Below are 16,870 nucleotides of genomic sequence, written 5' to 3' on the forward strand. Positions count from 1 at the left end.
ATCTGATGCCCTTGAAAACATGACAGAGGGTGATACCTTCCTCCCCAGTAAGAGTAATGGAAAGACAGAAACTCAATTTACAGATGTGAGTATCCAGATTTCAGAACTGCCTTCACAAAAACTTGCTGAATAAAGCTGGATGAAACTGATTCGAATGATGTAAAAGATTCACAAACATAGACCCTCTCTATATTACAGTTAAGTATAATGTGTAACAGTAGGAATAACTTCTAACTACTCTGTCCTAGTAATAGTTTGTGGCGTTAATACACAGAAAAAGTGAATCTACTATTTAAATTAAAATAACTTATTCATATAAATTGACATACAATCCTTGACTAACACAACATTCAACTTTTATCGCAGTTCAAGGAAAAGACTTCTTTCGGAATGTCTATTTTAAACCTCAGTAACGCCGTTATAGGCAGTGGAATTCTGGGACTGGCTTATGCCATGGCCAACACCGGAATCATCCTTTTTGTGTAAGTCAAACTACACTTCCAATCAAGCATTTGCATTTAGGTTGATTTATGGTATAAATAGATAATAAAAATAAAGGTTATTAAAGGTGTGCTAGTAAAAATTAGTTCTAACAAATAAGTGTTTCTTTTATGTCATAAACATAATGAGTACTGTGTGTAAATTGTGAGTCTTTCTGGTATGTGCTCATCAGTGTTGTGGGTAACGCGTTACAAAGTAACGCGTTAGAGTACTCTAATTACTTTTTTCCTGAAATGTGTAACTTAACGCGTTAGTTTCGTGCGTAAGTAATCAGTAACTTCGTTATTTTTTAAAAAAAGTAATCCGTTATTTTAAGGAAAGGAAAATCCCGACTGCAGCCTGCTTTTTGTCAGACAGTAGGCCTAGGTCTACTGTGCCACCTGCGGATGTACAGTATCAGCGGAGCCGAAGCTCTGTGATCGTAAAGTCAATGGCTGTGATGCGTCTGTGCCCTGCGCCTGACCCTGTGTGTGTGTGGGTTTTTTTTTTTTTTTTTCGAACTCCCGGCAAGATAGCAGAGAGGACAGCGTTTGGTTTATGGAAGTACGCACATTATTTTCAATTTGTCAACGAAAAAGAAAAGAACATAACGGTAAAATGCACACTCTGCTTTGGTGAAAAGCTTCTGTCGACCGCCAAAAATTCTACCTCAAATTTAACGCTACGTTTTAATCGCTACTTTGAAGAGTAAATGTAAGAGGACTGTGTTAAAGCGAATTTAGGCTTGTGACTGTGAGTGACACTTTAATAATAATTAGTTCGGCTATTAAGCGATTTGTCATTTGCCTGTGTGGCAGTGAAGGATTTAATTCTGTTTGTTATCATTTTTGTTTGACAGGCAGCTGTTAATTTCTGTTAGATCATTGGCTGGCTGGTTGTTCATCATTTCTAAATGGATTTAAATCTGCAAGCCTGTTTAAGGTTGTGTTTACAAGTAAGCATACTTGTACTTTGATAACTGCATTATTTAAAGTTAAAGAAAAATCAGCAGTTATCTTGTGGTGATCATAATATACAGTAGCCTAGGATACCCGGGCTGGGTAACGTTAGGTGCGAATTTTGATTAATAATATGTTCTGTGATAATAAATAAATAAAACGCCATGTGGAATAGCCGATTGCTGACTGTCTTTCCTGTTATTGTTATCCTGCAGTGTTAATTTAGTCGGATGACTGACGTTATTCATTGTCGGGAGTCACGACTTCTAGGTGCATTTAAAGGGACCAGGGGCTGTGTCTGTCATGTGTGAGCCGCTGCAAACGGCTTTTAATTTTTGGTAACGCATGAGTACTCTAACGCGTTACTTTTATGAATAGGTAACGCTGTATCATAACTGATTACTTTTAATTGATGGTAACGTTGTAACCTAACTAACTACTTTCCAAAGTAACTATACCCAACACTGGTGCTCATACTTACAAATGTAAACAGAACATTTCAGGTTCTGGAGAAGTTTAAGGGGCCGTTCACATATTGCGTCTTTTGCACGCTCAAGTTCGTTATTTCCAATGCAGACTCGCAGTATGTGCGCTCATAATGGAAGCGACGCGGTCGCGACGCGCTCAAACGGACGCGTCCACACTGCATCGAGTTAAAAACATTTCAACTTTTCAGAATGCCGCAAGCGCACCGCGGGTCATGTGACAAGAACCAACCAATCAGCTTCATTCTTTCCCGTAACAACGTCGAAAGCTCAGCCAAGATGAAGGAACAGCTGAATATAGTTGTATATGGATTGCCATTTTTAAATAAATTTAGTAGCAGAGCAACTGCAAGCGATTTTTAGAGCTGCAAATCCTTTTATCTTTTGCTGAAATTTCCGTGTCTTCATGGAGAGAGCACGTCATGGTTGCTTAGCAAAGGCAGAGCCTCAGGGGCGCAACTGCCCGAGCGCTTTGGAAAGAAGGAGAAAGTGGCGGGCCTAGCTTTTTCCATGCGTTTTTAGGCGCGACATGTGAACGGCCCCTAATAAATCTCTCTTTGGCATTTGGCTACATTTTATTAATCTGTCTGTATCTCTTTCTGTCTGTCTGTCTGTATCTTTGTCTCTCTCTCTGTATGTCTGTCTGTATCAATAAGGCTTGGGCGTCGTGACGTCATTACTTGGCGTGGCCGCCACGTTGATAGCGTCCTTTACTGCTACTCGGTCTACTGCGCAGTGTTTAGACATACTCCCTCTCATTCGTGTGTCTTAATTTGATTAATTAAAAATCTGTTTCAACCATGGTAAACCGTTGCTGTATTGTGGGGTGTAATAGCGCAACACATAATCGCCATGGGGAAAATAAAATGAGAATGGATTAACTTTACACCACTTTCCTGCTTGGAGGCGCGATCACGGAGACCATAACATCTGAATACTAATTTATATAGCTTAAGTCAACATTGAAAATAAGGGAAATTTCTAGGGTTACTTATCCAAAATACGGGAAATTTCAACATTCATCTTTTTGTTGCTATCCCTCTGCTGACAGCAAAAACAAAACTGCTGCATTAACTAACGTTAAGCGATTTGTGAAGCTAGGTCTAACATGACTTTAGTTGCAGATTTGCGTGAAATTGTGCTCTCACAACAACCAAGCTATCTTAAAAAGCCCAACATCACGCTAAAGGTTGCTTTCAAGTGAGCAAAACGATGCTTTGAAAACATATGTTTCGCTTGACAGGTCCGATCGAAGGGCTTACGGGATATTTTAAAGGAAAATACTAAAACGGGAAGACAGTGGGAAAAGAGCTCAAATACGTGAGAACCCCGGATAAAAACGGGAGGGTTGACAGCTTCTAACTACACTTTTGTTAAAAGTACATGTGTGAATGGTTGTTAGCACTAACGTTTACCAAACAGCAAGGTGTAGCGCAGCTTACCTTTGTCCAGATTATTGTAACATACACTGTTTGCCGGTTTTATGATCTGACGCCTAAAAAGGCTGACACGGGAAAATTGGATATCATTCGACTCGACATGATTAACTGAATCTGAAGACACCAGTTGTGTGATTTTTGGCCAAATCATTCAGAAGTTATAAGCCAAAATATGCATTTTTCATATCTCCTGACCACTAGGTGGCGCTGAGTTGAAACACAGCAGGTTGTCTCAAATCATGGTTATTATAACACACACCAAGTTTGGTCTCAATATGCCAAACCGTTGCCGAGATATAGCCTCACATGCATTTTTGCATGCTTTCGTCAAATTTGTTAACTTGTCATTTGAGAATGGTTGGACGAATCAACTTGAATTCCTTGAACTTGAACTTTTTGCCAGCATTGTCTGAAGATGATCTGAGCCAATTTTCGTGAAAATTTGACTTACCGTCTAGGACGAGTTCGAAAAAGTAGGTTTTTAGAAAAACTTAAAATAGAGAAAAAACTAAACCTTGTGATTTTTTAATTTTGGGGTTCATTCGACTTGGCATGAGCCAAGGATTCAGAGGAAAATTTCATTTTCTGGCTTACAGTTCAAAAGTTAATAGCATAAAAATGTTGAAATTTTGGACAAGTGGTGGCGCTAGAGAGTTGGAGTAAGAGACTTCACATTTGCTATAGTTAATGTTGGGACTGTCCTCTATCAGTGTGCCAAATTATACAGCTTTCCCGCAATCGGTTCTATGGGCTGCCATAGACTTGCGGCGGAAGAAAAAGGTAGAATAATAATAAGAAGAATCCTAATGGATACAATAGGGGCCTACGCACCTTCGGTGCTTGGCCCCTAATTAAATGAACATCACAGTAATTGAACTGAATATTACAACTTAGAATATTATATCTTAGAATATTCAATTGTAACAAATTAAAATGTGTGAACATTTGATACCACAGTCTTTAACTTACATAGAAGCACACAAACATATTTAGGATCACTGTGGTGCACAGTAAGGTAACACACTGAGGTCACACACACACACACACACACACACACACACAAACACACGTTCACCTACTGTCTCTCAGGCTGTGGCACGTCCACATGTATCTCGCAGCCAATGCTGGTGTGTGTCCCTCTCCTAATAGTATCTTTATTTGTTCTGTTTCTGGCTGTAAAGTTCTTTATTAAGTTGGTGAATTTGTTAAAGTAGAGGTCTCTTATGGACATGTATTTCTGAGAGTGAAGGAGGAAGTGGGTCTCTGTCTCGATCTCTCCTGTCTGACAGTGAGCACATACTCTTTGCTCTCTGGGTAACCAGCTTTTTCTGTGTCTGCCGGTCTTGATGGCTAGACTGTGCTAGACTAAACTGTGAGAGAGAAGAAAAAAGTTTTCTAGTATAGTTTCTATCTCAACAGCTAAAACTACAACAAAAAAAAAAAACTTCCTGCCAGTCAAAAAAATCTGCAATATGCAAATAGGGGAAAGTGTTAGCAAATAGAACATGTCATTGACTTACTGTTTTGCATGCCTTTACTACGGAGTTATTTGTGTGTGTGTTTGTTTGTGTGTGTGTGTGTGTGTGTGTGTGTGTGTGTGTGTGCGATGGTGTTGTTGTTAGAAATGCACTACCAGCTTGTCTAATGCATCATTAATGAGATTAGAAGTTAGATTTGTGTCTCTGTCATCTCCTTGTCGACTGATGAAAATATCCCGATCAAACTGCAGTTTGTGCCGCCTAATCATGATTACGTAAATTAGCAATACTGAAAGTCAAATGACCGGCTGATGAGTCTGACAATCTATAAGAAATAATTTTGTGGGGAAAAGAATTCACTGAATATCCATCTACACAGGCTATTAAATTGTCAGTGGATTTTGTTTTGGAACTCTTTTTTTTTACTCCACCAAAGACAGAAATACGTACAGGTTTGGAACAAAATCAGGTGGTTATAATAAGATGAAAATCATTTTGGGTGAACTATTCTCACTGTCCACATGGGAAGTTGCTTTTTGCTGTTGTTGCTTAGTTTCATCATTTGTTTAACCTGTTTGCAGAATCCTGTTGCTATTCATCGCTGTTCTCTCTGCTTACTCCATACACCTGCTTCTGGAGTGTGCAGGAGTGGTTGGTGAGAAACTTTTTCTTTTTATCAATCAAGACAATTGTCTTTTTAAGACAATCCTGATAACATCACACCCTATGTTAAAATGTATCTTGACTTTTTTCTGAACTTTCCATTCTGGTTGTTTGTGTGTGTGTAGGGATCCGTGCATATGAACAGCTCGGGAACCATGCATTTGGTCAACCTGGGAAAATATTAGCAGCATGCATTATAATAATCCATAACATTGGAGGTAAAATTTTATATATTATACATTTCAGTAGGTACCCACAATGTCAAAAAGACATGACAGCTGATAAAGCAAAGTCAGGGATAAGCACTTTAAACAATATGAGCACTGAATACAGATGTACTACAACACTCAGTGTTTCTTTCTTTCAGGAATGTCCAGTTACCTGTTCATTGTGAAAATAGAGTTACCTCATATTATTCAGGGTTTTCTGCCAGATAACTCGATAGAGTGAGTACCAGAACACAATACTGATCCTGATGTGCCGGATACAGTGAGGTTCAAAACTGTAAAACTTTTAAGATTCTGAAAAAGATAAAATAAATAAACTTGATCTTAAATAAGTGAGAAATATTTTGCACTATGGATTATATACTATTTCAAGGTCTGACATGATATGTGGTGTTAAACATTTACATTTATTCTCTTTGTCAGTTACTGGCTTGTTGACGGGAGGTATCTCATCATTATCGTCAGTGTCTTGGTCATTCTTCCCCTGGCATTGTTGAAACAACTTGGTAGGTTCCTGCCTTCTTTCCTCACATTCTTTCATTACATTTTCTCCCTCTGTCATTTATCATTCCATTATATTTCATAATAATCACAATCAAATATCTGCACTAAGGATTGTTGAGTGCACCAAACAATGCTTTTAAATTCAAAGTCATTGCTCAGCGAAATTTCACAGGTGAAGGAATCAACACAATTGTGTTTGGAAAATGTTCTTTAACCAGATTTCACTCATTTTCAAGATGGTCATGTGAATTCGGCACAATATACAACAGAAAGCAGGTTGCTAATATGACTTGGTGGGGTGTAATAAAGGCCTTTATTATAGCTACACATTTCATCAGTATCTACCAGTTGAGCTTAAAAATGTATTCAAACTGGTATGGCATGAATGTAAATGCATTTATTATGTATTTCTGCATTTATTTTAGGGTATCTGGGTTACACCAGTGGTTTCTCCCTCAGCTGCATGGTCTTTTTCCTTATAGCTGTAAGTCAACTTTAGACTTCCACCTACATACAGTATAAACACACACATGTCTACATTAATAATGCCTGACATGTAGTTGGGACATATAAAACCATCTCTCTCTATTGTGTCTTATTAGGTCATCTACAAGAAGTTTGTCTCAGAGTGTCCTGATGAACACAGCTATAACAAAACTGTGCCCACTGAAAGCAAATACAACTCCACCGATGACATGTGTGAAGCCAAACTTATAACTGTCAACCCAGAGGTTAGAGATATAATCTGCAAATCAGACAATTATGTGTAATTTTAGCTTCACATTAAACGCAGTGAATTAATCAGTTAATTTCATGTTTTTTTTTTTCATTACAGACTGCTTTTACCATTCCCATTATTGCGTTTGCTTTTGTGTGTCACCCTGCAGTGTTGCCCATTTACACAGAACTCAAAAAGTAAGACTGGAACTGCACTTTTGTTCAATCACATTGCATTTTTGAAAAATTACTTTTTTGTCTCCTTATTTTAGTCCAAGCAAGAAACGCATGCAAAAAGTTGCTAATATCTCTATTTTGGCCGTGTTGGTAATGTACCTGCTGACTGCCATCTTTGGCTACCTCACCTTCTATGGTAAGTTTACAAAAAAAAAAAAAACCTGTACAGTACCTGGAACTATGGCATTTACAATGAACCATGGTAAATAATAATCAAAGTACCAGAATTTCAAGGTTTGTGATATTTGAGTTTGAACAATAACTTTGTGTCTACATATGTGCAGGAAATGTGGAGTCTGAGCTTCTGAATATGTACAATAAAAATGACACCCTGATGCTGTGTGTTCGGCTGGCTGTGGTGATAGCAGTGACACTGACCGTTCCCGTGGTCCTTTTCCCGGTATAAATTTTTTTTCTAGTTTTCCTCGCTCATTAGTTATTGCATGCATACAATTTTTCATTAACGTGTTGGTCGAGTGTTGACAGTACTTCATTGTTTTTCTCTAGATTCGTCGTGCTTTATTGCAGCTTCTTTTCCCCGATAAACCTTTCCACTGGGTGCGTCACATCTCCATCACTGTTTGCCTCCTCTTCTTAGTCAACCTGCTCGTCATCTTTGTGCCCAACATTCGTGACATCTTCGGCTTCATCGGTAAGTCAGGTCTGCCACATAGAGGATTTAATTATCACATGAACATAATAAAAATACAGAAACTGAGCTGAATGAATTTTGTTTTAGGTGCCACATCTGCTCCCAGCCTCATTTTTATTCTTCCGGGAATATTCTACATTTACATCGTCCCTGAGGAAAAGGAGCCATTGAAATCTCAGCCAAAGATCCAGGTGAGAATCATAAAAAATGTAAGTAGTACATTCTCACAGATCTATGGCTTCTTTTTTTCTCACTTTGTGTTACATTTTCCAGGCGATTGCATTTGTGACACTGGGTTTCATCTTCATGATTATGAGCATTATGTTCATCATAATCGAGTGGGTCACCGGGAAGAAGACGTCGGGTGGCCACTGAGAGAGCACCACCGGATTCCAAACATTAAAGACCAAATCTAATACAGAACACAAAACTCTTGAACCTGCAACGTCTGCATCAGGTTCAGTTTCATTTAATTAGTTAGATATCAAACAACTAATCCTTAAACAATAAACAGGTAATTTTGATTTTGTATCCCACATATTAAATTTGGTCTTAAACCTTTGCACCCCACTGAATGTGAAGTTCAGTTAATTTCATTTTTAAAGAAATAATGGGCAGTTTGATTATTCAACATTCCTAAAAGCAGCTTATAACAATCTTTAATAAGGAAGAGTGTACCGTTTTGTGATGAAACTGAAGTTAATGGATTGTTTTTATTGGTATATTTTTGTCGTTACATCAGAAAAATGAAATCTACAGTACAAGATGTCTTTTAGTAAACAATTAGTGTTTAGTGCAGTTCTCATCACCATCATATGACAACATTTCTTTACTCAGAGAAGAAGGAATATAAATATGTAGCAGTATTCCAGAAACACATGACACTGCTGGGGATTTTTCATGTTGTATGTCATTTTGTTTGTTGAATAATAATAATACTTTTTGAACATCTTGAAAATGAGAATACTTTTAACAAACTTAGGGAAAAAAATAATTGTGGTTAATGGTGAAATGTTGTGATTCAGTGACAAAAAATACCACTCCAGAAATGGGCCAGATTATTAATTATGAAATGTTAATAATTATTATATTTACAATGAATGTTAATAATTTATTTTATTTTTTATTTTTCTTGTGAAAGGTCACTACAGTATAACACAGCATTGATAGGCCTGCAGAATTTATCATCAATAATAAGCTCACTGAAATGTTCCTGTGGTCATACTATGCCCATCTGCGTTACTTCTTATCAGTATCTGTGAGTTTACATGGACCAGGACTAAAATTGTTTCCTGCTGGTCATTACAACTACTTTATCATAAATGTCAACATGTATGGTTGTTTTGTATAGTTTTTTTATATACATATTGTTTGTGGAATGGAAGAAACCTTCCATTATTTCTTGTAAATCAGTGTACATATTCTGTGTACATATTCTACAGTCTTTTTCTGCTCTGATTGGGCTTGAATGGTGATCGAAAATCAAACGTAATACTGAACGGATCAATAATCAGTGGGAAGCTTATTAATAAATTTGCATTTGATTTAATTCAAATTTCCTCATGATTGTTTTTATAAAGTGCCTTACATTAAATAAATGGTAACCACGGTAGCATTCCACAATGAGTAATGTTTAGAAGTACATGTATTTATTGTTGAACACATTTATCCTGAATAATAAAGTTGAAAGATTTTGTAAAAACGACATAAAACTATACCTGTACTAAAAAAAAATCTGACCAAAATATATACCTGTTATGTATTAGGAACATAAGACTAGTGTTAATTTAATTCCCAAATAAGTCTGAATTCTTTGACTAAATGATTCTGATTCATTGAATGATTCATTGACTCGCTCAGACAATAATTTGTCGCCACCTGTTGGCGTATCGATATAATCGAATATTTGAAAAGGCACCTAGCAACAAGGTTTACTTTTTTTATTATTTTTTTTATAATTATTTATTTTTATTTTTTAATTTGGCAACTTATCAGCTTTTGAAAAGTGAATCAAATTACAAAAAGGCATACATTTTCCCCTCTAAATTACACAAAAGAAAAGAAAAAAATTGATGAGCTAGCCAGCCAGGCAGTGTCATGATCATTAGCTGGAGTGCCCATTGACTTCAGTAGAGGGCACTCCACTCAGGACCATTCCACCCATCAACCACCAGATGTCACTTGGACACTAGCACCTCTCATACTGTTGCACCACACCCGAACTACATTCCCCATGAGTCACTTCATCACAATCACCTTGCCACACCTGCACCTCATTCATCAGTCAATTTCCTTGCCACACCTGCACCTCATTTACAAACACATAAAAGCAGCACAATCATTCTCACTCACTGTGAAGTCTTGTTTAGCTTGTCTGGCATTTCTGAGCGGTTTCCTTTGTGTTTGTTTTTCCCGTGTCTGTTCTTGGATTGTGTTACCGACTCGGATTCTCTGCTGCCTGCCCCGATCTCCGCTTGTTTCCGTTAATGATTCTGGATATCCCTAACACACCTGATGCCGTTCCTGATTTCTGCCTGTATGACCATTCTCTTAAATAAAATTCTGCACATGGATCCGAACGCCTCTGACTCATTGTTACAGGCAGCACATCAGTTTGAAGAGACTTGAACAGAAGTGCCTAGTACAGAGATAACACGTGAATCAAGCTAGCTGCAATAGTTCAATAATATTTCTTAATGTGTGATACACATTGTTAGTTTGTTCCTATTATTGTTGATCAGTTAGATACATGTAGCAACTTTTAACAACAAATCTACCTGCTTTTAACAACATTCCCTGAAAATTGGATGGCAACATTGATGTAGGTCACACCAACGTGGATTATTAGCATAGACTGTATAGTGGTTGAATTGTTCCAGAGACAACAAATAAAGATATAAAGAATAGATGGTACTAGCATCTTTATTCCATGTGGCACACAAAGCATGTCTCCATTACCAACACTTCCTCTAGGGAATGCACTTCATCTTATACAATACATTACTTCCACCTACAGGCATAAATCAGTACTCATCACAATAGACATTTACATTTAATCATTTAGCAGACGCTTTTATCCAAAGCGACTTACAAATGAGAACAATAGAAGCAGTCAGGTCAACAAGAGAACAAAAACAGTATACAAGTGCCATGACAAGTCTCAGTTAGTCTAGTATAGAATGCATAGCCAGGTATGTTTTTTTTTTTTATTAAATGAAAAAGACAAGAAAAGGAAAAGTACTGGTGTTAGTAGGTTAAGTGCAGGCGAAAAAGATGAGTCTTTAGATGTTTCTTGAAAATTAGTAAAGACTCAGCTGTACGAATTGAGATTGGGAGGTCATTCCACCAGCTGGGCACAGTCCAGGAAAAGGTCCGTGAGAGTAATTTTGAATTTCTTTGGGATGGCACCACAAGGCGTTGTTCACTTGCAGAGCGCAAACTTCTGGAGGGCACATAGGATTTAACCAGTGAGTTTAGGTAAGTTGGTGCCGTGCCAGTGGTCGTCTTGTAGGCAAGCATCAGTACCTTGAATTTGATCCGAGCGGCTACTGGTAGCCAGTGTAACCTGATGAGGAGAGGAGTAACATGAGCTTTTTTTGGCTCATTGAAGACAACCCTCGCTGCTGCATTCTGGATCATTTGCAGAGGTTTGACAGTACATGCAGGAAGGCCCGCCAGGAGAGCATTACAATAGTCCAGTCTGGAGAGAACAAGAGCTTGGAAAAGAAGTTGGGTTGCTTGCTCTGACAGGAAGGGTGTAATCTTCCTAATGTTGTATAAGGCAAACCTGCAGGACCGGGTCGTTGTAGCAATGTGGTCAGTGAAGCTTAATTGATGATCCATCACAACTCCTAGGTTTCTGGCTGTCCTCGAAGGAGTTATGGTTGACGAGCCCAGCTGTATAGAGAAGTTGTGATGAATCAATGGGTTAGCTGGAATCACCAGGAGTTCAGTCTTTGTAAGGTTAAGCTGAAGGTGATGGTCATTCATCCAGCTAGAAATGTCACTCAGACAGGCTGAAATGCGAGCAGCTACTGTCGGGTCATCTGGCTGGAATGAGAAGTAGAGTTGGGTGTCATCAGCATAGCAGTGATAAGAAAAGCCATGCTTCTGAATGACAGATCCTAAAGATGTCATGTAGATGGAGAAGAGAAGTGGTCCAAGTACTGAGCCTTGAGGAACCCCAGTAGTAAGGTGGTGTGACTTTGAAACATCACCCCTCCAAGACACACTGAAGGATCTGTCAGAAAGGTAGGACTTAACCCACAGGAGAGCAGTTCCAGAGATGCCCATCGTTCTGAGGGTGGACAGGAGAATCTGGTGATTAACAGTGTCAAAAGCAGAAGACAGGTCCAGTAAGATGAGTACCGAGGATTTTGAAGCTGCTCTTGCTAGTCGCAGGGCTTCAGTAACCGAGAGCAGAGCAGGCTCAGTTGAGTGGCCACTTTTGAAGCCAGATTGATTGCTGTCCAGGAGGTTGTTCTGTCCAAGGAACATAGAAAGCTGGTTGAACACAGCTCGCTCAAGTGTCTTTGCAATGAATGGAAGAAGGGATACCGGTCTGTAGTTTTCAAGAAGCGCTGGATTTAGAGATGGTTTCTTGAGCAGTGGGCTTACCCGAGCCTGCTTGAATGCTAAGGGAAATGTTCCAGAGTGAAGAGAGGAGTTGATAATGTGAGTAAGTGAAGGTATGACTGAAGAAGAGATCGCTTGAAGGAGGTGAGTGGGGATAGGATCAAGTGGACAAGTAGTAGGATGATTGGACAGGAGAATTTTGGAGATGTCCATCTCTGAGAGTGGGGAGAAGGAGGATAAAGAGTGTGCATCGGTCATTGTGAAGTTGTCCTCAGTCTGCGGTGTGGAGAATTGGTCACTGATGGATCTTGTCTTATTTGTGAAGAAAGCTGCAAAGTCGTCCGCTGTAAGAGTTGATGGAGGAGGTGGAGGCGGCGGATTAAGAAGAGAAGAGAAAGTCTTGAAGAGTGTCCGAGTGTCACAGCAGCTGTTAATTTTGTTGTGGTAGTAGGATGTTTTAGCTGTGAAGACATTTGCAGAGAAGGAAGAAAGGAGAGATTGATACACACTGAGGTCCGTAGAGTTTTTTGATTTCTGCCATTTCCTCTCTGCAGCCCTGAGTGTAGAGCGATGTTCACGGAGAACCTCGGACAGCCAGGGGGCAGATGGGGCAGTGCGTGCTGGTCTAGACAACAGTGGGCAAAAGTTGTCCAAGCAAGATGTTAAAGTGGAGCAAAGAGTGTCCGTAGCACTGTTCGTGTCCAGAGCAGAAAACTGAGAGAGTGGTGGAAGAGAGGATGAAACCACAGCAGATAGGCGAGATGGAGAGAGTGAGCGTAGGTTCCGTCGAAAGGTGACCTGCGTTGGAGTGTGTGCCACTTCAGGAGTAAGTGCTAGGTTAGCAGTAATGAGGAAGTGATCAGAGGTGTGCAGTGGAGCAACTGAAGAGGTGTCCACAGAGCAACAGCGTGTGTAGATGAGGTCCAGTTGGTTGCCCGATTTGTGAGTCGCTGTAGTAGACACTAGCTTGAGGTCAAATGAGGTGAGCAGAGTTTTGAGGTCAGCAGCCTGGGGTTTATCTAGGTGGATGTTGAAGTCACCAAGCAGTACCAGAGGAGTACCATCTTCAGGAAAGTTTGATAGCAGCACATCCAACTCCTCCAAGAAGTTTCCCAGATGACCTGGGGGACGATAAATGACCACAAAGTGGATTTTAACAGGGTGGGTTACAGTAATGGCATGTGATTCAAATGAACCAGTACCTGTAGGTGATGGCTGAAGATCAAATTTCCATTCTTTGGATATAAGGAGACCCATACCTCCACCCCTCCCAGTGGTACGAGGAGTGTGGGAACAAGTGAAATTAGTGGAGAGGGCTGCAGGGGTGGCAGTATCTTCAGGTTTGATCCAAGTCTCTGTCAGTGCCATGAGGTTGAGACCGGAATGAGTAGCAATAGAAGAAATGAAGTCTGCTTTGTTAACTGCAGACTGGCAGTTCCAGAGACCAACTGGAATAGAGAGCATAGTAGTAGAGGTCAGAGGGACATGGCGTAGGTTTGTCAGACAGGCCTTCCTGTGACGTACATAGCGTGCTCTCCGAGTGTTAGTAGTAATAATAGAGATCTGAAAGCACATAGTGACTACAAGTGTAAGATATATTTGAGTGGCTATACAAAAAGTAAAGAAAGAGGAAAGCAATACTCAAGTGCCCTGTCGGTGTCCTTGCTCGGTGGAGTCGCCCAGGTAGAGTCGATTGTCTTTACGCTCGTCGGTCTTCACACGAGGAGGGTTCACACGAGGGCTTGAATAGATACTCATTACAGTGGTCTACCGAAGATACATTGAAATTGTAGCTATCACTGAATTTTCTACATTAGCCAGTGGTTCATGGACCCTAATAAGGCTTTTTATGAAATTTGTGCTGTTTATAATTTATAATTATGCATGTGTTTTGGTTGTTATCACACAGATGTTACTCACATGGGGTGGATTCCAGTAAGTAATAACAATGATTAACACCTAAAAAAAATCATAATAAATTTCAAGTTTACAATACAAATCGTTGCAAAGCAACTTTACAGAAAATGACGTTTCTACAATATTAAGTAGTAGCTTATCAGTGGTGACTGTCAGTTTATGTGCACATAGCAGAAATGTTTGGAAAAATCAATTAAAGATGTAATCAAATACATGATGAACACTATTAGAAGTAATTATTATATGATATAATCAAACTTTTAGCAAAATTGGGTAGTTCTGTATGTTGTTTCAGGGTTAGCATCATCTGAGGTGTCCTCTGAGGGGATTGGCAAACTTGGCACCATATTTTTTTAGGTTCTAAATGTAACTCCCGTGGCAAAACAAAGAAACAAATAGAGACATAATTAGCATAGATGCTGTTCAAACCAAGTAAATTTCATTAGTTTAACCAAAGCTAAAGAATAATAATGCACATTTGATCAGATATAATGGCAGTCCAAAATTATGAGATGCATTATTTAATTGCTTGGCCAAAGAGATGTGTTTTTAATCTAGATTTAAAAGAGAGAGTGTGTCTGAACCCCAAACATTATCAGGAAGGCTAGAGTTTGGGAGCCAGAGTTAGGGGACTTTTCTATCCTAGGAACCTACAAAAGTCCAGCATTTTGTGACCTTAGTGAGCATGATGGATTGTGGTATAAGACTAGTTAGGTATGCAGGAGCTAGACCATTTCGGGCCTTATGAGTAATTATATTTTTGTAACTGATTCGGCACTTAATAGGTAGCCAGTGTAGAGACTCTAGAATTGGGGTAATATGATCATGTTTTCTTGACCTGGTAAGGACTCTAGCTGCTGCATTTTGGACTACCTGTAGCTTGTTTATTGAAGATGCAGGACAACCACCTAAAAGTGCAATACAATAGTCCAGTCTAGAGGTCATGAATGCATGAACTAGCTTTTCTGCATCAGAAACAGGTAACGTTTCGTAGTTTGGCGATATTTCTAAGATGGAAGAATGAAGTTTTTATAACATGGGAAATAAGGTTTTCAAAAGACAAGTTGCTGTCTAATATAACACCCAGATTTTTCTCTGTAGGAAGTAACATTACATCTGTCTAGTTACAAATTGTAATCGACAAGATTCTGTGTACTGTTTTTTGGTCTTATCCGAGCTTAATAGAAGAAAATTACTGGTCATCCAATCATTTAAATTTTTAACACACTCTGTTAGCTTAGATAATTTAGATGTTTCATCTGGTCTGACGCAAGTAGCAAGTCATTTGTAATTTTAACAAGTGCAGTTTCTGTGCTATGGTGGGATCTGATTCTTCATAGAGATTATTTTTTTGCAGGAAGGAGCACAATTGAGCAGACACAATTTTTTCTAAAATATTTAGACATGGTAATGGTCTGTAATATGCCAGTTCACTAGAATCTAGTTGTGGTTTCTTAAAAAGAGGCTAAATAACCACCAGCTTAAATGGTTTTGGAACGTGACCTAAAGATAAGTAAAGTGAAGTGTAAAAGTGACATACAGCCAAGTATGGTGACCCATACTCAGAATTCGAGCTCTGCATTTTACCCATCCAAAGTGAACACACACCCGGAGCAGTGGGCAGCCATTTAGTGGGTACATGATCTAATAAACATGTTGTTGGTTTAGATGCAGTAATAAAGTGAAAATGAAAAAAGTGAAAGTCATGCATTTGCCAAGTATGGTAACCCATATTCAGAATTGGTGCTCTGCATTTAACCCATTCAAGTGCACACACACAGCAGCGAGAAGTGGGCAGCTATATCCTGCTGCCTGGGGAGCAACTGGGGGTTCAGTGCCTTCAGTGCCATTGAGGGTGGAAAAGAGCACTGTTCATTCAAGCCCCAAGACTCGAACCTACAACCTTCAGGTTACAAGTCCAACTCTCTAACCAGGTTTATAAGTTGATTTAGCTCTTCCTGTCCTATAGTTGTAAAAAACTGCAGTTTATCTTTGGGTGCGATGGTTGAAACTGAAGTATTGGACGCTGTAGAATCTACAGTGTCTAATACAATTTGTTATTGTATTTCTGATGTTATCTATTTTATCAGTGAATAAATTCATAAAGTCACTACTATTTAAAGGGTTAGTTCACCGAAAAATGAAAATTATGTCATTAATAACTCACCCTCATGTCGTTCCAAACCAGTTTCGGAAGAGTCGGAACAGTTTAAGATATTTTAGATTTAGTCCGAGAGCTTTATGTCCCTCCATTGAAGCTGTGTGAACGGTCTACTGTCCATGGCCAGAAAGGTAAGTAAAACATCATCAAAGTAGTCCATGTGACATCAGAGGGTCAGTTAGAATTTTCTAATGCATTGAAAATACATTTTGGTCCAAAAATAGCAAAAACTATTTGTGTTGTGAGTGTGGCTGACACTCCCTCTGAGTTCAAACAAACCAATATCCCGGAGTAATTCATTTACTCAAACAGTACACTGACTGAACTGCTGTGAAGAGAGAACTGAAGATGAACACCAAGCCGAGACAGATAACGA

General features: G+C 39.1%; 1 protein-coding gene across 1 annotated transcript; it reads left to right on the forward strand.

Moving 5' to 3' along the window:
• Positions 1 to 380: 380 nt before the first annotated feature.
• Positions 381 to 8,216, forward strand: LOC113100857 (sodium-coupled neutral amino acid transporter 5-like). The gene is made up of 13 exons (XM_026265377.1): positions 381 to 482; positions 5,423 to 5,496; positions 5,630 to 5,722; positions 5,872 to 5,950; positions 6,155 to 6,237; positions 6,661 to 6,719; positions 6,838 to 6,966; positions 7,071 to 7,150; positions 7,225 to 7,325; positions 7,474 to 7,589; positions 7,697 to 7,841; positions 7,929 to 8,032; positions 8,115 to 8,216. Exons 1-13 carry the CDS (start codon positions 391 to 393, stop codon positions 8,214 to 8,216), a joined length of 1,257 nt encoding a protein of 418 aa, XP_026121162.1. The 5' UTR covers positions 381 to 390.
• The last annotated feature ends 8,654 nt before the right edge of the window (positions 8,217 to 16,870 follow it).

Source organism: Carassius auratus, unplaced genomic scaffold (genome assembly GCF_003368295.1).
Source record: "Carassius auratus strain Wakin unplaced genomic scaffold, ASM336829v1 scaf_tig00217378, whole genome shotgun sequence".
Lineage (NCBI taxonomy): Eukaryota > Metazoa > Chordata > Actinopteri > Cypriniformes > Cyprinidae > Carassius > Carassius auratus.

Excerpts from the sequence above, each read along its gene's own strand:
- LOC113100857 (XM_026265377.1), top strand. The coding sequence starts at position 391 with ATGTCTATTTTAAACCTCAGTAACGCCGTTATAGGCAGTGGAATTCTG. Across the intron at positions 7,590-7,696 it reads TTCCCGTGGTCCTTTTCCCG|ATTCGTCGTGCTTTATTGCA; the intron begins GTATAAATTTTT and ends GTTTTTCTCTAG. Across the intron at positions 8,033-8,114 it reads AATCTCAGCCAAAGATCCAG|GCGATTGCATTTGTGACACT; the intron begins GTGAGAATCATA and ends TACATTTTCCAG.